The sequence below is a fragment of the Anomalospiza imberbis genome, chromosome 18 (assembly GCF_031753505.1).
Source record: "Anomalospiza imberbis isolate Cuckoo-Finch-1a 21T00152 chromosome 18, ASM3175350v1, whole genome shotgun sequence".
Taxonomy (NCBI): domain Eukaryota; kingdom Metazoa; phylum Chordata; class Aves; order Passeriformes; family Viduidae; genus Anomalospiza; species Anomalospiza imberbis.
The window spans coordinates 12,841,150-12,862,065 of NC_089698.1; the positions used below are offsets into that span (position 1 = coordinate 12,841,150).

Genomic DNA, 20,916 nt, shown 5'->3' on the forward strand with positions numbered 1-20,916 from the left:
AGTGCCCATCAGCAAAAAGGCTGCGGGTGCCGCAGGGACACCCAGCTGCCTTTTGGATCAGCGCCCGAGGAACTTGGCAGGAATTGCGCTAGAAGAGTGGAATAGCAGAGCTGGGAGAGCCAGGGGGTCTGGGAGATATAAACGGGATGAATCCAGCCACGGGGCTGGGGACAGTTGCTACCTCAGGTTATTTTTTGGAAGTGTTTGGATATTTCTAGGGAACTGCCCTGCCTGTATTTTCTGCCCAGCTGGCTCTCTTCTCCCCTGTGGTTATGGAAAGATGTTTTTCAGCCAGAAGTGCCTTGGTTCCGCGGCGCTCCCCGCGAGCCGTGTGACACTGCCTCCAGCGCTGGGACCGGCGCTCAGTGCTTTCCCACAATAGGCCGGACACCGCTGTGAGGACGCCAAAAAACCTTCTGGCTGGGGATTAGTCCAGCAAAGCCTTTCTGCTGCCTGAATTCAACCCCTCATCCTGCCGTGTCTGAGCCACTCTTGCTTCCATCTTCTCTCAACCGAGCTGCTTGCACATCCCAACTGGGAAGCTGAGGTTGGGAGAAAGTCTCTGGAACTGGGGAGTGAAGCTTAGAGATGCTGCTGTGAGCAGCTCCTGTGTGGGAGCGAGCTGCCTGTCTGGTCTCTGTCTTGTCTCTTCCTGGGGCTCTTCCACATGCAGTGATCCTGGAAAATCAGGAAGATCTCTCCTGAATGTCGCTCGCTGTGGTCAAAGCCCTGGAGTGTCTTGTCCCACCCTCCAGTGGGGGACAGCAGACCACTCTGCCCTGCTCCACCACATCCCCTGCACCTCCCACTCCACCTTCTCAGGGCCAGCATGAGCTGGGCTTTTCCAGCCCCTCTGACAGGCTGTTTCCCATGCTGGGTCAGGGCTTTCTCAAAGTGAACACCTCATCCCATGGGCTGGCAGCCAGTGGAAGAGTCGTTCCCTTGCTCTGCCAGCCACTGCAAAGTTGCTGCCAGACCCTGCTCATCCCTGCTCTGAAGCCTGCCTGCACCACCTCGGCTTCCCAGGGCTCTCCCATCCCATCCTCGGGCACCATTTTGGTGGTCCCCATCCAGCTCAGCCCCTAAACTGGTGCTGACACCTTTGCAGGCAAACAGATTTGTGGCCAGCAGTCCCCTCTTGCCGGGTTCCTTCGGCCATGTGCCCACTGGGAGAGGGTGGCATCCCTCCTCCCACCTCTCTCCAGGCATTTGCTGCAGTGCTCGCATGCAGGCAGCTGGAGGGAATCAGAGGAGCCGCTTAGAGAAAATCTGGGCAAAGACAAGGGAAAAAAAAAATCCTGGGACCTGGCAAGAACCTACGCAAGTTTCCATGAGAAATCCAACGTGGCCATCCAGCCCGTCTGTGCTGGAGCGTTCCCAGGCCTCTCCCAGGGTCAGCGGCATTGCCAATGCCCACCCAACTTTCGGCAGAGCCCTGACCAAGCCTGGCCTCCTGCCCACGGCTCCAGCAGCTCCCGATCCCATTCTCCCTGCTGCCAGTTCCCAGCTGCCCAGGGAGCTGCCTGCCTCCCGTTGCTCCCATGACATATTTATTGCTATCAGTTCAGTCTTTAATTTCCTTTGTTTCAGAATATCTGACGGCGCAATTAAGAAGGCCCGAAGGGAAGCGTGTGTGTGCTCGGTCATCAGACCTGCGGTTACCGTCTGTCTGGAAGCGGCGCTGGAGCGGGGCTCGGGAGCAGCTGCCAGGCTTCCAGGCTTGTTTTCGTTTTCTAAGAGGTTAACTGAGAGCCCGACGCGAAGAGACACCCATACACACCCAGAAACCCCGCCACACACACGGAGCCACACGCACCCGTACGGAAACACACACATAAACACAGATGTGGGCCGGCACGGGGACATGTAAACACAGCCCTGCGCGGAACCAGCCCCGAGAATGCGGGATGGGACCTGTCTTATCCCGGCTTTCCACAGGCCGTGGTGTGGCAGGTCGGGGCTGCCGCGTGGGGAGCGAGGTGCCAGTTGCACCCTGCATCTCCAATCCACGAAGTGCAGCATGTTCTGCCCCAGCTCCGGCACGGTGGGGCAGGTCCCTCCCACTGCTCGGCCGAGACCTTCTGGGGGAAGAGCCCGGTCACAGTAGCTGTGAAGAGGCACAGCTGGGGCTTGTTTCCTCCCGGGCTTGGCTGCAAGGCAAGCATGCGAGGATGTGGATGCGCCCGGGGTTGGGACTGAGGAGCTCTCCCTGCCGGCACCGAGAGCCGGACTGGGCTCCTCTGCCCAGACGTGCTGGAGGGGGCAAATGAAACTTTAATATTAATTACAGCAGGGTTAGGAAAGGAGAGAGCCTCTCACTTTGTCCTAGGGATTGGTAAATCCTGAGGGGCTGCAGCTCCTGGTGCCCTGGAGATTGGTGGTGCTGGGGACCTGTGGTACTAGAGTGGTGGAGACTGGTCTTGTTGGGGTGCTGGGAGCTGATGGTACTGGGGTGGTGGGGACTGGTGCTGATGGTTGCTGGGATGATGTGGACCAGTGTGTCAGGGTGATGGGGGCCGGTGGTGTCAGGATAATGGTGACCAATGGTGCTGGGGTGATGGGACCAAAGGTAGCAGGATAACCTGTGAGCCCAGGGTGATAAGCAGCTCAGAGAGCCAGTGCTACCCCACAGCAGCTGACACACAGCAGCACCAAGGTGGAGTGTTTGCCAGCACAATTTGGCAACACCGAGGTGGGGTGACCACAGTTTCCGTGTGGAAAACCCCATCCCAGGGCCTGGCAGGTATCTCACCAGGGCTGCCAGGAAAAGACAGACTTCACCCACCCATGGCTGTCCTTCCTGCCCCAACAGCAGAGCCCATGTGGGAAATGCCAGGCTGGGAAAAAAGCAAGGAGAAATCTTTCTAGGAGCAGATTGTGCCTCACAGTGCCCGGCTGCAGAGGAGAATCTCTGGTGGCTTTTGAGTGCTGGGTTCATGCTGCTGCCGTTGGGCCTCATTTTGGAGCTTGCTCCTCTCCCACTCCTGTCTTCACAAGACGTGTAGGAACTTCCTATCTCTGGAGCCTCGGGCCCTTAGTCAAATTTGGTTGGCAGCCACAGGCGCGCACACACTCGCCCGGCGGGATTGCACGCACACCTTGTTTTCTTAGGAAACAAGAGGGGAGCGTGACCCAGGCCAGGTAGCACTTCATTCTGCTGTAATAAATTAACATGTCAACTCTTCTGGCCCCAAAACCTGTCCCAGATGCAGTGAAGGCCAGGAGGAAAGCTTGGCATCCTTGTAGTGAGCTCAGCCAGGTGTGGCCCAGTTCGGTGGGACACCCAAGGTGCCCATCAGGGCTCAATCCCTGCCTTGCTGCAGGCACGGGCTGGGGGTCCTCAGCAGAGGAATCCTGTTGGTGTTGGGTGAAGCTCTGAGCAGGGAAATTTTTAACTGGGAGTGTCCCCCTCTTCCCCTGTGGTGCCACTGGGCTGGAAGTGCTGCTGTGCCCTGGGGTTGGAGAGTGTGGGGAGAGCAAAGAGCAGGGACAGACCCATGAGTCTCAGCCAGGGCTGTTGTCCCTTTTCCCTTTATATCGAAAGGAGCCTCTGCTTTCCTTTCCTCTGTTTCTCCAGGAATCTCCACTCTTTTTGCTGACTCTCTGAATTAGTTTTAGTGGGAAAAGGGACAGCAGGGGCGCATTTTCCCCCAGAGCTGCACTGATGTGCAGCCAAACGTGGCACAACCCCGTGCGCCCTACAGGGCCAGAGGCCACCAGCTGGAGCAGCAGGAGGGGTACAGGGGGCTTCAGTGGCATGTGCCCTCTCTGCAGCCCTGGCTCCAAGGACCCTGGGGACCTGCCACAGCTCCGGCTTTGTCCCAGGGCTGGTCCTTCCCCACCATCCCCGCCATACTAGTGGGCCTCTCCCAGTGTTGCCTGCCTGCTCTTCTGGGAGCCTGCTTGGGATTTGCTTCCAAACACTTTTCTTCCCATCTCTTCACCCTTGCCAGCCCTCCGCCTCATCACAAAGTGCACTCCCTTTCCTTAGGTGAGATCTTTCCCTTGAGCCCTGATTTCCCCCTCAGGGCCAGGAATTATGTAGATTCCAGCCGTCTGAAATGCCTTGTTAAGCAGATGTCTCTCAAACAGCTTCAACCTCACAGGTCCTGCTGAATTTTGGGCTTTGGGCTCAGTCTTCAAGGCAGATTCCACATCCCATGAGACCAGAGCAGAGCAGGGGTGGAAGAGCCGGGATGTTCACTCCCTTTTGGACACTGATGACCGGGTGCTCTGCATGCTGAGGGTCTGGCCAGGGCACCGAGCAGTTTATCGGGGCTCTTCCATCGGTGCCAAGCGCAGCCGGGGGTTGCGGAAGTGCCCTGGTCTCTGTTGGAGGGCGATAGCTGAGCCCAGATAACCCCGTTATCAGATCCCCGGGGCTGGCCCTGCCCGCCGCTCCAAGGCAGCCCAGAGCATCCCCTCCTCCAGGGAGAAGGGTCCCTAAGCCCCGTGCGGGGGGTCCCCAGCCAGCCCCAAGTTGGGGCGCAGCAAGGAGAGGCCACTCCAGCAGCTCCACAGGGCTGGAGTTGACCCCGCTCCAAATGAGACTAAACACTTGCTGAGCAAAGCTACCGACAAGGGTCTCGAGGGACCACTGGGGATGTGTCATCCTGCTCCCGAGCCAGCCCCGAGCTCCAGCGGTGTCACACAGAGAGTGGCTCTGCCAGGGGGTCCGGATCCTGGCCCCTGCCCTCCCCCCGGGTCTTGCGCGCCTGTGCCAAGTCCCCTGCTGGGCACGGGGGCGGCTCTCGGAGCCGCGTCCTGCGACAGAGGTTGCTTTCGTCTCGCCTCCAGCCCATTGTCTTGTTTATTTGTCACGGTTGGTCCCCAATTAGGAGTTCGAGCCGTTTGGGACAAGAACTGTTTCTTCCCATGTGAGCGTGCGGTTCCCGCTCCGCCGGGCTGTGATGTGGCCGGCGACCCGCAGGAGCATCTGCTATTGCAGCAACAGTGCCCGAATGCGTTTCAGATGGGCTCGGCTCTGCTTTGCGTGCTCGGGCCGGCGGCCAGCCCGGGATGGAGCCTCCAGCCGGCCCTCGGGATGCGATGTTCCCGTCCTCGGGGACCCAGCTTGGGGACCTGCTGGGGAGATGGTCACCGGCCAAACGCGTCTGGCCAGTGCCGAGCCTTGGGGGGACCCCTGGATGGGGGGGGGGCTCTGCCGTGGGCAGCAGTGGGTCCGACCCCAGCCTGGGTGCACACGGGGGAAGGCGGGATGCTCCACCTGGGATCTCTCAGGGAGCGACCCGACCGCCACCCCCGGCTCTGCCGGCGAGGTCAGCCCTGCTTGGGATGCTCCCGCCGGCGCGGTCCCGGGGATGCAGCGCGGGTCACCCCGCGGAAGGGACGCGCAGCCGGCGGTGCCCCAGCCCCGCACCTGCCCCCGCGGACGGCAAGTCCCGTCTGGCCGGTGGCCCGGGGGCAGCGCAGGGCCCGTCCGGCCGGGTTCGCGCGGCGTCAGGCAGCACATGATCCACGCCGCGGGGCCAAGGGCTGAGGTCAGTCAGTCACACCCAGGCAGCGGCACTGACTTCACCGCGGGCAGGAGCAGCTCCTCACGTATCCCGCTCCCCGAAGGCAGCGCTGACCCGCCGCTCGGGGCCCGTGGTCAGGCCGCTCCGTTATCGGGGCGCGAGCATCGCTCCCATTGCAACGGATGGCTCCCCGGAGCCCCTCCTGGCTCTCGTCCCGGCTAACATAGTTTCTCTGGTCCTGGGGCCGAACGGGAGTCACAGACAGAGCCCTGCCGGTGCCGCTGGGGAAGCCGCAGCGCCGGTTCCTTCGCGGTGCTCCCGGTGCGGCTCGTGGGGCTGGCCCGCTTCCCCGGGGCGCCGGCTGGGTGGGATCAGCTGCTGGCTGAGGTAATTGAAAGCCCTTTCCATATCTCCCGAGCCTGGGATGAGCAGAGCAGCGCGTCCTGCCTCGCTGGGGCGATGGCACGAGCCGGGGGCCACCGCCGGCCCCGACTCCAAAACCCCGGGGGAGGGTAGAGGAAAGGATTTGGGGAATTTTAGGGGCTTGTCCATGCGTTTCCAGGGAAGGAAGAGTTAATCCCCCGCCTGCTGCTAATGAGCCTTAACTGGGAATGACCCGACACAGGGGAGAAGTGAACCCATTGTCCTCGCCTGAGTTTGACTGTCTTCCAGGGAGACTCATGAAACGCAGAGCCGGGGCGTGAGTTCCCGATTTATGTCAGGAGGCTGTGATTTATTCTATTTATTTATTTTTGCCATCTGGTTGAGGAGGGATGTTGAACGCAAGCGTGAGAAATCCAGATGTGCACAGCTCCTCTCTCCCGCGCAGGACATCGTCCCCAGCCCGGCTCCTGGCCCCGCCGAGCCCGACCCTGTCCCCGGGCACTGACAGCCCTCGAGCTGCCCGGGGCGGGTTGGTGGCACCCCATGGCACCTTCCACATCCCTGGCGGGGATGAACTGTGGGTGTTGACACAAGGAAGGGCTAAGTTCGGATGTCCAGCCCTGGACTTCCCAGCACAGGAAATGTTGGCCGTAGAATGCCGTAGTAACAATAGCCATGGGGACACCTGTGTGTCCCCAGCTGCAGGATCAGGGTGACCCTGGCAGCCATCAGGGTGCCATGGTGACAAGTGCTGCAGGACCTGGCCCTGGGCCATAATGCCCATCCTAAAGTGATGATGCCCTGCCCCATGCCTGTGGTTTTGGGGGGGTTGTATTGCTTTGAGTGCATTGTATCCCACAGTTCAGGCAGGAAACGGGCCCCACAAATGGGCTGCAATCCCAAAATGGGCATCCTTCAGGGCAGGGACACAGGGGATACCCAGGGTCCCTTCCCTGGTGGCAGGCTGGATGATGGAAGAAAGCCACATCATGCATTGGGAGACACCATGGCATCTAGGGATGTTCCTGAGAGCCTCAGCTGTGGGATGGAGGAGCCCATTCTGTTTTGGCATTCACCCCTTCCATGAAGGGACAGCAGGGCCAGGCTGGAAATGGGCACTGCTGGCCCTGTTGTCACCACTGGTGCAGCACGAGGCTGGCACTGGCACAAGGCAGTGCCAGTCTGGGGTCAAACCCACACCATGAAACCTCCCATAGGAGCTGAGGGTCACAACTGGGCAACACGGCCCTGCAGGGCAGAGGAAGAGGGGCTTAGGGGGCAACTTCTGAATTTCTGTGGTGATCTTTAGGTCGGGGCTCCTCTGAGACACAAGAGATGATCACACAGGATCTTAGCTCATCCGCTTGCTGTCTCATGCCTGGGAGGTTTGGCCAGTGGCCCAAGGGCTCCGGAGGAGGAGGAAAATTTCATCATCCTGCTCCAACGTCTCCTGTATAATCAGCCTCTTGTTAACCGATACAGCCCCATGCGAGGCGCTCGCTGAGGACCGGGCCACTGGTGCAGCCTTAGGTGGTCTTGGCCCCGGCAAAGCTCTGCTGAGCCTCTCCCAGCACAGCCTGGGAAGCGGCTCTGATTTTATCTGGTGTGTCCCCTCCACCTCACACATGCTCACTCAGCTCCCTCAGCCTCTTCCCAGCCTTTCTGTTTCCCCAGGAACTTCCAGGGTTGCCAGAGTGGGGCTACCCACACCAAGGTGCTCCACACACTGGGATGGTCCCCTGACCGTGATGGTGCCCGTGCCACGATGCTCCCCATGCTGCCATGGTACCCACACCAAGATGCTCCCTGTGCTGTGACAATCCCTGCACCATGATGGTCCCACATCATCCCAGCACTTTTGAGCAGCTGGTGAGTCAATGTAAACATTCCCCCCACCTGGAAAAATATATTTCCAACCAGCTATCCCATAGCAGGTGGGAAGGGAGGCAGAATGAGGTGACAGGGGACTGTGATCCCCAGCAATGCCTTGAGGGTTTTTTCCCTGAGGGTGCTTTGGGGGAGCAGAGGTGTCTGAGGGTGAGCACAAAAGGCACCCAAGGAAGAGCAGCAAAATACAGTCGGTTTCTATTGGTTTATTTTAAAAAAGTAAAGCAAGAAGTATAAAAAAATAAATATTTAAATAGAATTCCACAAATATATTACCATAATTCTTATTAATAATTATTAATTATTATTAATAATAATATTATTAAAAGTCAACTCTCAGTGCATGCTGGGCTTTCCACGGAGGCAATAAATAACCCTCACAGCCCGCTCTGGTGCCAGGAGCGAGCCAGCGCCACCTGCCACCGGCCTGGGGCCCGTCCCCGTGTCCCCACATCCCCACGTCCCCATGTCCCACATCCCTATGTCCCCATGTCCCTGTGTCCCATGTCCCCATGTCCCACATCCCTATGTCCCCATGTCCCTGTGTCCCATGTCCCCATGTCCCACATCCCTATGTCCCCGTGTCCCTGTGTCCCATGTCCCCGTATCCCACGTCCCCACGCCATGGCTGCATGCAGCCGTGCGAAGCCCAGCTCTTGGCCGTTAGTACATTCAGAGCCCTTCCAATGGGAAAAGCACTTTTCCAAAGGAGAGGACATTCTGTGCCCCGCCGTGCCCGCGCGGGGGGATGATGCTCCACAGTGGGGTGACTGTCCCACACAGGTGGCCTTGTCCCAGACGGTGGGACCCAGTCCCAGCCAGCTCAGCCACCAGTACCCTCAGTTTGGCTCCTTGCAGGGGAGCCCAGCCTTAAAATGTGCAGGGGGAGCATGTCCCCACGTCCCCACATCCCTGCCAGCCACTGCATCCCAGTGTCTTTCCTCATAATCCTTTTTCCAGGGAAGTGACAGCTTTCAGATGGTGCTCAGAGGCATCTGTCCGCTTGCTCTCCGTGACGACACCGTCTGTGGGGGACAGAGTCCGGCCCTGCCTCCAGCCCCCACAGCTCCCCGCACCCCATGGGAGCCCGGGGATGGCTGAGGCACATCCTGGGACCAGCCCATGCTCCTCAGAGATGCGCTGCCTCGTCCTGCTGGATGCTGGCTCTGCTCTGCCCGGGACACTCCAGGCTGACACGTTCAGCCCCTCAAGGGGCAATAAATTAGCGGAGGGCGGATGGGGCCGGCGCAGGGTCTGGGTAATAAATAGGAAGGCGAGAATTTGGGAGGCAGCTGTGAGGGCCGGCCAGCAGCAGAGAGGCAGCGTAGCCGGGGCGGGCGCTCATGAGGGGCTGAGATGAGGTAGGAGGACACGTGCCGCCTGGCCGATGACCTGCACGTACTTCCTGAGCACCTGGCAGCCCTGCTGCTTCTTCTTGAAGGCGCTCTTGCCCTTGGAGCTGTCCCCGTACCTGACGTCCACCTGGAAGATGTTGTAGTTCTTGCAGAGGAGGCAGGTGAGGTTGGAGATGAGGCCTCGGGTGGTCTTGGTGGTGTTGTGGAGCCGCTCGAGGAGCTCTTTGGCCATGGGGTTGAGCTCCTCCTGGTCGCGCGTGATGTTGCCCAGCGAGGCGTTGAGGAAGGCGAAGAGCTTGTACATGGCCACCATCACCTCCTTCCTCTCGCTCGTCCGGTTGACGCGGAAAGCGGGGAAGAAGATGCCGGCGGGGTTGCAGAGCTTGTCACTCTCGCTGCTGAACGGTTCTCCCTGGCACTTCAGCTGGGAGGAGAGGCGAGCATCACCCCATGTCCCCTGTGTCCCCCCTTGCCATCGTCCCCACGGTGTCCCCAGCCCTCCCCCTTCATGCACTTGTGGCTCAACCCCCGCCGTGATCCCCGACCGTCCCCAAGCGCCACTTACGTAGAGGCTGAAGAGTTCCTGGGCGGTGGCGTTGAGCACGGCCACCTGCCTGCGGGTCTGCTCCTGCACGTTGGAGCGGCACAAGCCGTGGCTGGGGCAGCCGGAGCCGGTCACCAGCAGCGCCCGGCCGGCCACGGGCCGCCGCTGCAGCAGGAGCAGGGCCACGAAGGGCACGACGCCTGTGTGGGGAGAGAGGCTGCTGTCACGGTGGGGACCGGCACGAGGCGGTGGTGGCCTATCACGTTGCTGCTGAAGCAGGGCATCCGCCCAGGATGACCCCAGTTCCAGGCACCCGAAGGGAGGGTGTCCAGCTGGAGCGAGGACTCATCCCGCTTGGGTGTGCGTCCAGCTCAGCTGGAATCCCCAGACCCCCTCCTCCACCGTCCCGGCCGTGCCGCGGCTCCCATCCCGCTGCCGTGCCCCTCACCTGCCCCCCGGCAGGCGCTCCCCCGCCTCCCTTCCCGGCGGGGGCCCCCGCAGCATTCCCACATTTCGCAAGCGGCCCGGTGGCGACCTGTCGTGTTTAATCAACCGTGGAAGACGCTTTTTCCTCCGTTATCCTGGTCCGGGCGCTTCGGGAGCAAGGCCCCACCCCGGCCCTTCTGACTCAGCGGGGCTCCCGCAAGGAAACCTGCTCTCGGCGTACCCTCCCTCCTTCCTCCCGCCCCCGGCCCCACCGCCTGCCTCAGTTTCCCCATCTGAGAAATGGGCACAGCGCCGAGGAGCCCTGGGGAGAGACGATGCAGCTGCCAGAGACTCCAGCCAGGAAATCCCTGGACGCGGAACAAGGGGACCCTTGAGCCTCCGGCAGCTGGGTCACCCCTGCGTCCCCTCCTGAGAGCGGGGTTCTGCAAGCCCCAATCCACTGGGACTCCCCCAAACCGGGATCCATCCCTGCTCGGAGAGGCCAACTGCCTCTGGAGCCCGCCACTGCTCTGGGCGACCTCGGGGAGGGTGGCCAGGGTGTCCCCGCCGCTGGGTGACCTGGATGCCACCATCAGGGTCCCGTCAGGGTGGGGGTCCCGTGCCCCGCCGCGGGGGTGCTGCCAGGCGAAGTCCCCGGGCCGTGACGAGCGCCGAAGTCGCCCGCACTTGTCAGCGCCTCGGACGTGCCGCCGGTGCCGGGTAATCCAAGCCTCGATTTATTTCCCGTGCCCAGGTGGGAGAGGACTTACCTGGGAGTGTTCCAATCCCTGACCCGCCGCTCCCCTCCCGCACCGGACGGGGAGACCCTGCCCCCCGCGCCCCCGCGGCCCTGGGTGTTCCACACGGGATGCAGATTCCCGAGCCCTCACGAGCCCCTCTCGCTGTGTCCCCCCACTCGCAGCTGGGCAGGGAGAGGCTCTGCCCCACGTGTGCCAGGCATCTGGGTGGGTGGGGAGTCCCCGCTGCGTGCTGCCCCGTGGGACCCCCAGAACGGCTTCTGGGGTGGGGGCTGCTCCCTTCAACCCCCTTCCTGCACTTGGCAGCCTCCCCATCCTTCCGCCGCTCCCGGCACGGCAGCGGCTTGAGGCATCGGGAGACCCAGGAGGAGGAAAAGCAGGAGGGGGGAAAAAGTATTTAAAAGTACAAAAAAGAAAAAAAAAATCCCCCCCTCCTTGAGATTTTTTTTTTTTCCTTGGAAGCATTTCCAGTTATATAAGTGTCCAGATGTTGGCTGCACCGCGCCAGCGCCGCGCTCCGCTCCCGCTGCCAATTCCCAGAGATGCTCATCCCGGGGGGGACGCAGCGCGGCGGGAGCCCTCGCTCCGGCTCCAGCGGCGGCATCCAGCCGGGACCCGCCTGCACCCGAGCATCACCGGCAAAAGGAGGGGAGGGGGAGGAAAGAAGGGGGAGGGGGAGAAGGGGAAATAGTATCCCCAAAGTCGATTTTTTTTTTTTTTTTTACCTGCCGGCACGAACTTCATTGTGAGCCGCGTCCCGGGAGCGACTTAATAGGGATTGGTGTTGGTAGAGGAAGTTTTCAGAAATTCATGTTCATACTGGGGGACTTCTCGGGGTTTATATACCGGTCCGGCAGCCAGCCTGTGTTGTAAGAGGGGAGGAGGGGGGGTGGGGGGGAGAATCACTCGCTATCGTTAGTTCTATTGAGACTGAAAATCAGGAAGTCGAAGCGTTTGGAAATCGTGAATGTTTCTTAGAAATAAATTTCTAAAAAGTTGATGTCACACGCAATTTAGTGTCGTCTTTTGTTTCACGCGCGGGCTCGGGGAAGTGGGTGGGCTGGGAAGGATGAATTGAAGCCCCCCCAAGAGAGCTGCGCGGCCGCACGTGGGGTTCGGGGGTGTCGAGGCACGGCGGCGAACGCGCGGTGCTGTGACTCAGGAGCCGCAAGCACTTACACCCCCGGGTCCCCCTCCTCGGGCCGAGGCTTCCCCGCTGGCTGCCAGGGCAGGCAATAAAATGAAGGAGGTAAAAAAGTCTGGTTTGGGGTTTGCTTGGGGTTTTGGAGGGATGGAAGGCACGAGGAAGCGGTCCCACTCCGCACTCTCGGTGCCGGTGGGGTGCCGCACTCTCGGTCACGGTGGGATGGCCGCGGTGGCAGCGGTGTCCCCCAGCCCGCCGCTGGCTCATCCCTTTGGGCAAAAATATTATCAGTAAAGGGTGGGTTTTCTGCAGGAAAAAGGACAAACCCACCCAGCGGGAGAGGCCGGACCGGCCCCCCCAGGGTTAACCCTTCCCTCGGCGGGGCTGTCCCCTGCCTGGAGCGGGCAGAGGGTGCTGGAGCAGACAGGAGGGCGCTGGGTCACCGTCTCCTGGGGATCCCTGGGATCAGAACACTGCAGGGCTGTTCGCTGCCCGATTTGGGTGAAAAACAGGTTAAATGGATTTTTTTTTTGTCCTTCTCTGTGTTTTTTTCTCATCGGGGCCGAACTGAAGCTTTAATCAGGTTTAGCAAGTTTGTGCCCCGGCAGGTGAACCGGCGGTGACAGTCCAGGAATGATGACACAAGAGCCACCACGACCCTGCCTGTCCTCCCTTTGGTGGGGGGCACGGTGGGGGGGACACGAAGACCCCTCTGTGCTGGCAAGGTCGGGCCATAGCTGCTGCGTGCCTCAGTTTCCCCATGCAAGGAGCAGCCTGGTCTGCCGGTGGCATTGATGCCTCAGCCCAGTTTAGCCCAGTCTGGTCCTAGTGGGACACCAGCGATGAGCTGGGGACTGTGGAGGGCGGGGACGATGAGCTTCATCTCCCACCCTGCAGCCTCATCCCAGTCTTTTTGGGATATGGGGAGCATCACATCACATATTGATGGTCGTCTGATGGCCTAACGCACTTAATTAGCTGAGGAATTAATAGCACTTAATAATTAGCATAGGGAACGTCCTCGGGGTGGGGAGGGTTGTATGCAAGGGTTGACTTGGATTTGCCCTTTTCTTGGATTTCCCAGGAGCAACTGAGTCTAGGCTGGAGCTGAGCTGGGCTTTGGCGTCCCCCGAGGGGTGTGGGACCCCTGATCATGGTGGGATCATCAAGGTGGCACTGGTGTCCCCACCTGCAGCTCAGCCCCTCGGGCAAAAGCGTTAGGATTAAAGGATGGGTTTTGTCTAGGAGAAAAGACAAACCCGCGGGGAGACGCTGGACCTCTGCAGGGGGGGATGCTGCGGTGGGAAAACGAATTCCTGCTCCAGACTGGTTGGATAGGGAGATGGCGGAATGGGAGATGGGAGATGCCAGGCTGGGAGGTACCAGGGCGGGAGTTGATGCCAAGGAATATCCCCTTCCCCAGTCCCTTCGGTAGCAGGAATATCCCCGCTCGGACCCTGTGCCGGTGCCCGGTGGAGATGGGCAGCAGGAATGGGGCTGCAGGAGCGTGAGGAGACAGTGACAGGGGCGGGGGTCCCAGCGTGTCCCAAGGAAGGAGCGGGAAGCGGGGCGGGGGGGAGCCAGCCCTGTCAGGAGAGACTCAGGGTCGGGGACCTGTGGGGTTTGGGGTCCCAGGAGGAGCCGGGGCAGGTTGGTCGGGGGGCAGCTGTCCCCACTGTCCTCAGTGTCCCCAGTGTCCCCACTGCCCCCTCCATCCCCACCGCCGACCTGCCCAGGGACAAGAGGACAAGCCCAGGGTGTTCCAAGGCCACCGCTGCCGTGCTGCTGCTCCTCTGTGCCCCTCCGAGTGGTCCCCTCTGAGCATCCCTGCCCATCGCTGTCCTCAGCTCCATCGCAGACACCCCACCCCGTCCCTGTCCCCTTCCTGCCCCATGATGCCTCTCCGCCGCGTCCCTGTCCCCCTGCTGTTCCCTCTTCCCTGTCCCTATGCTGCCCGCCTCCTCACCCCTGTCCCATGCCGGCTCATCCCTGTCCCCATCCCTGTCCCCATCCCTGTCCCCGTGCTGCCCCCTGCTGCCCCAGCCCAGAACCGGCCTCTCCCCATCCCAAAATTGCCCTCGCCGCCCCAGCCCAACTCAGAACTGACCCATCCCATCCCTGCTCCGGAGCTGCCTCCTGCCCCTTCCCCACCCCAGACCTCTTCTCTCCCCAGCCAGCAGCTGTCCCCTCCTGCCCTTCCCCATCCCATCATTGTCCCCCCCGCCCCAGCCCCTGTCAGAACTGCCCCAGCTGCCCCATTACTGCCCCACCCCATAACTGCCCCCCATGCCCCAGCCTTATCCCCCTCTGGCTCCCCTCCAGGTCGCCATCCCGCGGCGTGCCTGTGCAGGGGGACACCCAGATTCCAGGGACATCCAGACTCCAGGGTCACCAAAAGCCCTGGGTGCACCCCAGGCGTGGGGATGGGGCTGTGCTGGGATCGGGGGTGTCCGGGGAGCCCTCCCGGGGCGCTGAGCAGGGGCTGAGCGAGGCAGGGGCTCCTGGCCCGGGGAAGTCCAGAGCTGAATAACGCAGGGCACCGAATTCCCCTCCGACTCACGATGGGTCCCTGCCAGGGCTGCCTCACCCCTGCTCCTGTGCCCGCTGATGTCACCTCACTGATGCCACCCCGCTCCTTCCACCCCACTGGTGTTAACCCGCCAGTGCCACCCCAGCAGTGTCATCCCACGGGTGTCACCCCACGGGTGTCACCCATAGGCTTTTCTCACAAATGGGCACTGGGGCCCCTTGGGTGTCCCCCTGGGGACACCAGAGAAGCCACCACCCCTTCAGTGACACTCAGCTGGTGTCACCCCGTGTGTGGGGTCACCCAGCTCTCCCGGGGGGTCACGTACCTGCACCCTCCCCTCCGCAGCCCTCTCCAGAGCTGGGTGGGCGGCTTGGTGGTGGCACGGTCACGGTCGCTTCCACGGTCACCCACAGCCGGCCCGGGCTGCTTCATGGTGACATTGTCCCACCACGAGTATCCCCAGCTGGCCGTGGCGGCCGTCCCGGTGGCGCTGCCAGGACTGAGTCAGGCAGCAGTGCCGGCAGCAGAGCCGGGCGCTCCGGCCGGGCACACGGCACCCACGGGAACGAGTGACTCCACGGGGACACATGACCAGGTCTTAGGATTTTTGACTCAGAGGGACCGGTGGCAGCGGGTGGCTCAGTCCCCATGGTGGCCCTGGCCAGACTGCAGGACACTGCACTCAGCGTGGCCGTGGTGATGGCCCAGACAGGGCCGTGACCTGTGGCAAAAGGTGTGGTGTGGCCTGTGCCATACCATGGCATGGCACATTCCTGGCAGTGCCAGGCCCTGTGGTGGCACACCACAGCCTGTCATGTCACATGCCCTGTGCCACACTGTGTCGTGTGCCATGTCTTGTGCCACATCCCATTGTGTGCCACGTTGTGTCCCGTGCCATGGGCCACACTATGAAGTGCCACTCCCTGTGCCATGCCACGGGCCACATCCCAGCTTGTGCCATGCCATGTGTCACACCATGTTGTCCCACATGCCCCACACCACCTCACGTCACATCCCATGTGCCCTGGCAAGGACATCAGGCACAGCCTGGCCACCAGAATACAGCCTCTCCCTGCCCACAGCCACCAGGACAGACACAGGGACAAAGGGACACAGGGACACGACGTCTCGGTGGCCCATAGGCCAAGGTCAGCACTTTATTTCCTTCTGCCATTGTACAAAAATAAAGAAGTGCCACATGGGCAGGGGCACTGCCCTTCTATGTGTACCAAAAATATCAATATACATAAATAAACCCTTGTGATGTTCATAGTTTAACACCATACAAAAAATAAAATAAAAATAGATATTTATATATTAGAAATGTCCTTAAATACTTCTGCAAGCTGCAGGAGTTAAATTAACCCTAACAATCAATAAATACAATAAACACACAAATACTAATGTATAAATTAGGGGGGGGGCAGTGGGGGCTGTCACCCACTGTCACAGTGCAGTGCCCAGAGCCGAGTCCCTGCTGGGCACGGTCAGGGCTGTGATGGCACGGCCGGGGAGGCTCGGGGGGGACACGGAGGGGACAGGGATGCTGGGATTATGGCAACACCCAGTGTGCAGGAGTGAGCTTGGGGACACTGAGAGCACAGGGACAGCGAGCACACGGGACACTGAGAGCACAGGGACGTGCAAAGGGACACTGAGCTTGGGGACACCAAGCACAGAGGGACGCAGCCTGTGCAGGGACACAGGACTCCACTCGCAGCTTCTCCCTGGGAGCAGAGCTGGCGGCGGGCAGGCAGGGGGTGACAGCACCGGTGACAGTCGCCGGTGGCAGTGGCGGGCGCTGTCCGTGGGCCCTGTGGCGGGTGCTGGGGATGAGCAGCTCTGAGTCAGGCTGTGTCACCCGACCCATTGAATCGCTGGAAAATCCGGCAGGGCTCGGGGACAGGGAACAGCTGGGCAGCCGGGGGATACCCGTCTCCACTGGGGCCACCTGGATGGGGGAGCGGGGCAGGATGTGGGAGAGCCAACCAGGGCTGTCCTGCAGCTCAGTGGTGGCTCGGGGACAGCGGGGTCCCCACGAGGAGCCGAAGCGGTGGGAGATGCTGTCAGTGCATCCGAGCCCTCGCTCGGGTGAGGTGAGAGAGGCTCCGTGGGGCATCCCGGCCATCGCATGCATCTCTGTCCTGGGAATGGGGTTGGGATGGCGTCACGGGATGGAGATGGAGATGAAGGAGATGGAGATGAAGGAGATGCAGACGGGAGCTCCGCTGCCGGCGGCGCTGCCCTAGGGGCGTGCGGGCAGCCGTGAGCCCCGGGACGATCTCCCCTTCTCCCGGCGCGTCCGGCGGCTCCCGGCGTCCAGCTCGGCGCTGCGCTCGGCCATGAAGCGGGCGTAGCTCCAGAGGGTCTGGCACCCCTGCAGCTTCTGTCGGAAGATGCCGAGGGATGCCGCGGGGCTGGGGAGGGGCTGGCGGCCGGGGCGGAGGGCGGGGGCCGGGAAGAGCCCCGCCAGGTTGCTGAGGAGCGCTCGCACCTTCCGGTGGGTCCTGCTCAAGCGGCGAAGGATTTCGGCCTCGGGGTGGTGGAGGTCGCGCTGGTGGCGGATGATGTCCTGCAGCGCCTGCTCCATGTGGATCATGGGCCTCCGCAGCCTCCGCAGCCCCCAGGGCCCCTTGGCCGGCCTCTGCAGCCACTCGGGGGCATTGTGGGTGCGGCAGATGTTGTGGATGTCCAGGTGCTGCTCCTTCTCCTGCCCAGAGATTGGAGAGGAAGATCAGGGATGTGGAAGCAGCACGGGGACCGCCCCCCAGCTGCCCTGTGGAGGGGACAGGTGTGACCCCTCGCCCTGGGGAAGGGGACTCACGTAGAAGGTGAAGAGCTCCTGCGCGTCCTCGGCCATGAGCCTCACCAGCGCCTGCGTCTGCTGCACGGTGGGGGCCAGCGGGGACCTGCCCCCCTGGCCCGGCACTGCCCAGAGGATGAGGAGCCCTTTGGCGACAGCTGGGGAGGAAGAGGAGGGAGTCAGGGACCCCTGGGCCATCGCTGGGTGCAGGGACACAGCCCTCTCTCACAGGGTCACCACCCCCGCGCCAGGAATGCTGCCTGCACCACAGACCCAGCCCCTGCGCCAAAAACCTGCTGGGCCCCCGGCGGGGAGGAGGATGAGGGTGCTGGAGGTGCTGTGGAGCAGTCGGGATGTGCCGACCAAAAGCACAGCAGCCGCTCCAGCGGCTCCCCCTGCCAGCGCGGGCCACCGCAAAGGAGGGGACAGCAGCGACACTCCTGGATCCAGTCCCGCTCTCCAGTTCTGGTCAGGTGCTGTCCCGGTCCCGCTGTCACCCACAGGACTTTGGATATGGCACTGGGCTGACACACAGCCCCCGTCCCTTTGGGCAAGCTGACCTCTGACATTCTGCCATTGATCCTCACACTGTCCCCTCCTGTCTACCGCTCCCAGCATCGCCTCTCTCCCAGGCTGCCCACTCCCAGTGCTCCCCATGTGCCACAGCAGGGACTGTCCCTGACCCCGCCAGCGCCCGAGGGAGGCGACCCTGCCGTGGCACAGCCTCGGTGCCATCTGCCCCGGCACCGCTGACTCAACAGCCATGGGGGCCCCGCGGCCGCGCTCCCTCCGCGGCTCCCGGCCGGGGCGAGCGAGAGGGGACACGGGGACACGGCACACGGGCACGCACGTACCTGCCAGCACTGCCCAGGGCCGCCCGTCGCACCGCATGGCCGGGGCAGGGTGTCCGCCCGGGGCTGCCGGGCGCGCAAGTCACTTCCTTAAGCGCTCGGCGAGGGGGAAGCGCGGCTTGTAAAGCGCACCCGAGTCACCCCCGCCAGCGAAGGACCCAGCGGAAGGCAGCGAGAGAAGTGAAGCCGTGTCCCGGGGGCCAATGAGCAGGGTGAGTGAGAGCAGCGGCGGGAGGAAGCGGGGCCGGACGGTGGATGGGGATGTTCTTCGAGTCAGTTCCTCGAGGGAGTCCTGGCGGGTCCGGCCGGGGAGGCTGCGCTCCCACCGCTCACCCCGGATCCGGCAGGACGCCCCGGCTTCTTGGGAAAGAGACTTTTGGATTCAGGCTGGTCTCACCGCTCAGCATCCGACAGGTTGAACTGAAACCAGCGCCGGCTGCCCCGAAACCCCAATGCAAAAGAGGGCAGTGGCGGCTGGCAGCGGGGACAGGGATGTCACCCTTGTGCCACCACTGGGTGTTTCGCATCCCAAATCCGGCTGTGGGAGGCAAAAATCTACCCTGGCAAGGAGGGAGGTGGAGGTGCGGGAAGTGCAGGGCATCCCAGCACTGCCTGATGCTCCGGCGGATGCTCCGTCCGCCTGCTCACCTGGGCGACAAATTTGGGTGCTGAACCAAGTGGGGGACACCAGGCTTAGCCCCTCTGCCCGGCAACACCCACGGGAGCACCGAGGGCGCCGGGTGTTGCCCAAGGCAGCGCTGCCCCTTGTGCAACGCTGCCTTGGGAGAGCCCTGGGGCTCGGCACGGCCCCACCGGCACCGCCCTGGGGCTGCTACGGCCTCGGCACAGCCAGCAGCAGCCAGGACAGTCCGCTTTGTCCCCTGGGCTCCCCTTCCTGGCAGGCGGAGCCCGGCACCGACAGGGGTTTTCCTGCTCCTTACAGTGAAAGTCTCCCATCAGCGTGTAGAGGTGTGTCGCAATCCCGTTGATTTTGGTGACCCTCACCGAATTTACATATTTGGAGAGTTCCATGGTGCCGCAGGGGGACAGCCCAGAAATTAACAGCTCCTTCCAGGAGGGAGGAAGGATGCAGCGGTGACTCACTTTTAGAAGTGATTTCTTCTCCCAAAATTTCCCTGCCCTGGCCGCGCCACACCACGACCTGCACGGTCTGCTTCCTCCACCAGCTGCCTCTGATGACTCTTCCTCTTCCTCCTCCCCAGAACCTCCCTGGCAGAGGCGGCGGCTGGGGTGGGTTCTGTGGGACTGGGGTGGGCAGGGCTGTGCCCAGGACAGTCCTGGAGAGGTGGAGGAACGAGGAGAAGATCTTGCTCATTCCACAGAAGTTTGTCCATCCCTCAGCCTGGACAGGCTGTTCACCAGCTGTCCACTCATCCATCCATCCATCCATCCATCCATCCATCCATCCATCCATCCATGTATCCATCATCCATCATGCATCCATCATCCATCCATCCATCCATGTATCCATCATCCATCATGCATCCATCATCCATCCATCCATCCATGTATCCATCATCCATCCATCCACCCATCCATCCATCATCCATCCATCCATGTATCCATCCATCATCCATCATCCATCCATCCATGTATCCATCATCCATCCATCCATCCATCCATCATCCATCCATGATCCATACATCCATCATCCATCCATCCATCATCCATCATCCATCCATCCATCATCCATCCATGTATCCATCCATCATCCATCCATCATCCATCCATCATCCATCCACCCATCATCCATCCATGATCCATCCATCCATCATCCATCCATGATCCATCCATCCATCATCCATCCATGATCCATCCATCCATCCATCATCCATCCATGATCCATCCATCCATGATCCATCCATCCATCATCCATCCATCCATCATCCATCCATCATCCATCCACCCATCATCCATCCATGATCCATCCATCCATGATCCATCCATCCATCATCCATCCATCCATCCATCCCTCCCTCCACACCCTGCCGTGAAGGTGATCAGGGCTCCCACCCTCAGCTTTTCCATGGCCACAGGGGGCCCTGGCCCCTCCATATGGCACTGTCACCCCCTGGGCCTGGCCACCATGGTGGTGGCCACCCCATGGCAAGTGTGTGGCCAGGACTGTGCAATACCCAACAGGGACAAAAATAGCGCCGGTGACCGCATGGGCTGGCGGCAATTTCTTCATCGCCGGGAGCGCGTCACCGGTGTCCCATGACTCGGAGAAGGGAGCGAGACAGGAAACAGAGTGCCCGGAGAGCTGGCAGGAAGCTGGTGGCTGCAAGAGCGTGGGGCTGACGTGAGCAAGATGTGCCAGGACCGGGGCACAGTCGTGCTCGGAACGTGGGAGAGCAGGGGACGGATTCTGGGGACAGGATGGGAGCAGAGCTCCCCACCAGGCTCGTGCTGGGTCTGGCTGAGGCCCAGGCCCCCCTGGGGGCACCCTCTGGCTGCAGCACCCCCAGGAGGGCACAGCTCCCACCCCGTGTACTCCACTTTGCCACAGGATGCCGTGCTGCCAGCAAGGGAAGAGGATGTGGGGACACAGTGGCAGTGTGACAAGGACATCCCCAGGCCTGGGGTCAAGCTCCTGCCTCAGTTTCCCCCCAGTCTGGCCTGGCGTGGGGCAGCAGGAGGGCATAAATGTGTGCCTGGATTTCCCTAGGGCTGGTGATTTTCTGGGGATGCAGCTTTAACCCATTTTTTCACCCAAAATACAGAGCAGAGAAAGTG

General features: G+C 61.7%; 2 protein-coding genes across 4 annotated transcripts; both read right to left on the bottom strand.

The window, feature by feature from the left end:
• Positions 1-8,822: 8,822 nt before the first annotated feature.
• LIF (LIF interleukin 6 family cytokine) lies at positions 8,823-11,673 on the bottom strand. Its single transcript, XM_068209239.1, has 3 exons — positions 11,557-11,673; positions 9,669-9,847; positions 8,823-9,527 (listed from the first exon to the last, which is right to left on the bottom strand). The coding sequence occupies exons 1-3, from the start codon at positions 11,573-11,575 to the stop codon at positions 9,090-9,092; spliced, it is 636 nt and encodes a 211-aa protein (XP_068065340.1). The 5' UTR covers positions 11,576-11,673; the 3' UTR covers positions 8,823-9,089.
• A 3,958-nt stretch (positions 11,674-15,631) lies between these two features.
• On the bottom strand, positions 15,632-18,521 carry LOC137485008 (uncharacterized). 3 transcript variants are annotated; one of them, XM_068209241.1, is made up of 3 exons: positions 18,163-18,521; positions 17,330-17,466; positions 15,632-17,215 (listed from the first exon to the last, which is right to left on the bottom strand). In XM_068209241.1, the coding sequence occupies exons 1-3, from the start codon at positions 18,197-18,199 to the stop codon at positions 16,751-16,753; spliced, it is 639 nt and encodes a 212-aa protein (XP_068065342.1). In that variant the 5' UTR covers positions 18,200-18,521; the 3' UTR covers positions 15,632-16,750. The 3 variants fall into 3 exon arrangements, with proteins under 3 accessions (XP_068065342.1, XP_068065343.1, XP_068065341.1); XM_068209242.1 differs by lacking the exon at positions 18,163-18,521 and having other exon boundaries at positions 15,632-16,891; positions 17,000-17,215; positions 17,330-18,148; XM_068209240.1 differs by lacking the exon at positions 18,163-18,521 and having other exon boundaries at positions 17,330-18,148.
• Positions 18,522-20,916: the final 2,395 nt, after the last annotated feature.

Coding starts and splice junctions, on each gene's coding strand:
- LIF (XM_068209239.1), bottom strand. Junction 9,528..9,668: donor AGGAACTCTTCAGCCTCTAC/GTAAGTGGCGCT, acceptor CTCTCCTCCCAG/CTGAAGTGCCAGGGAGAACC.
- LOC137485008 (XM_068209240.1), bottom strand. CDS start 17,506: ATGGCCCAGGGGTCCCTGACTCCCTCCTCTTCCTCCCCAGCTGTCGCC. Junction 17,216..17,329: donor AGGAGCTCTTCACCTTCTAC/GTGAGTCCCCTT, acceptor ATCTCTGGGCAG/GAGAAGGAGCAGCACCTGGA.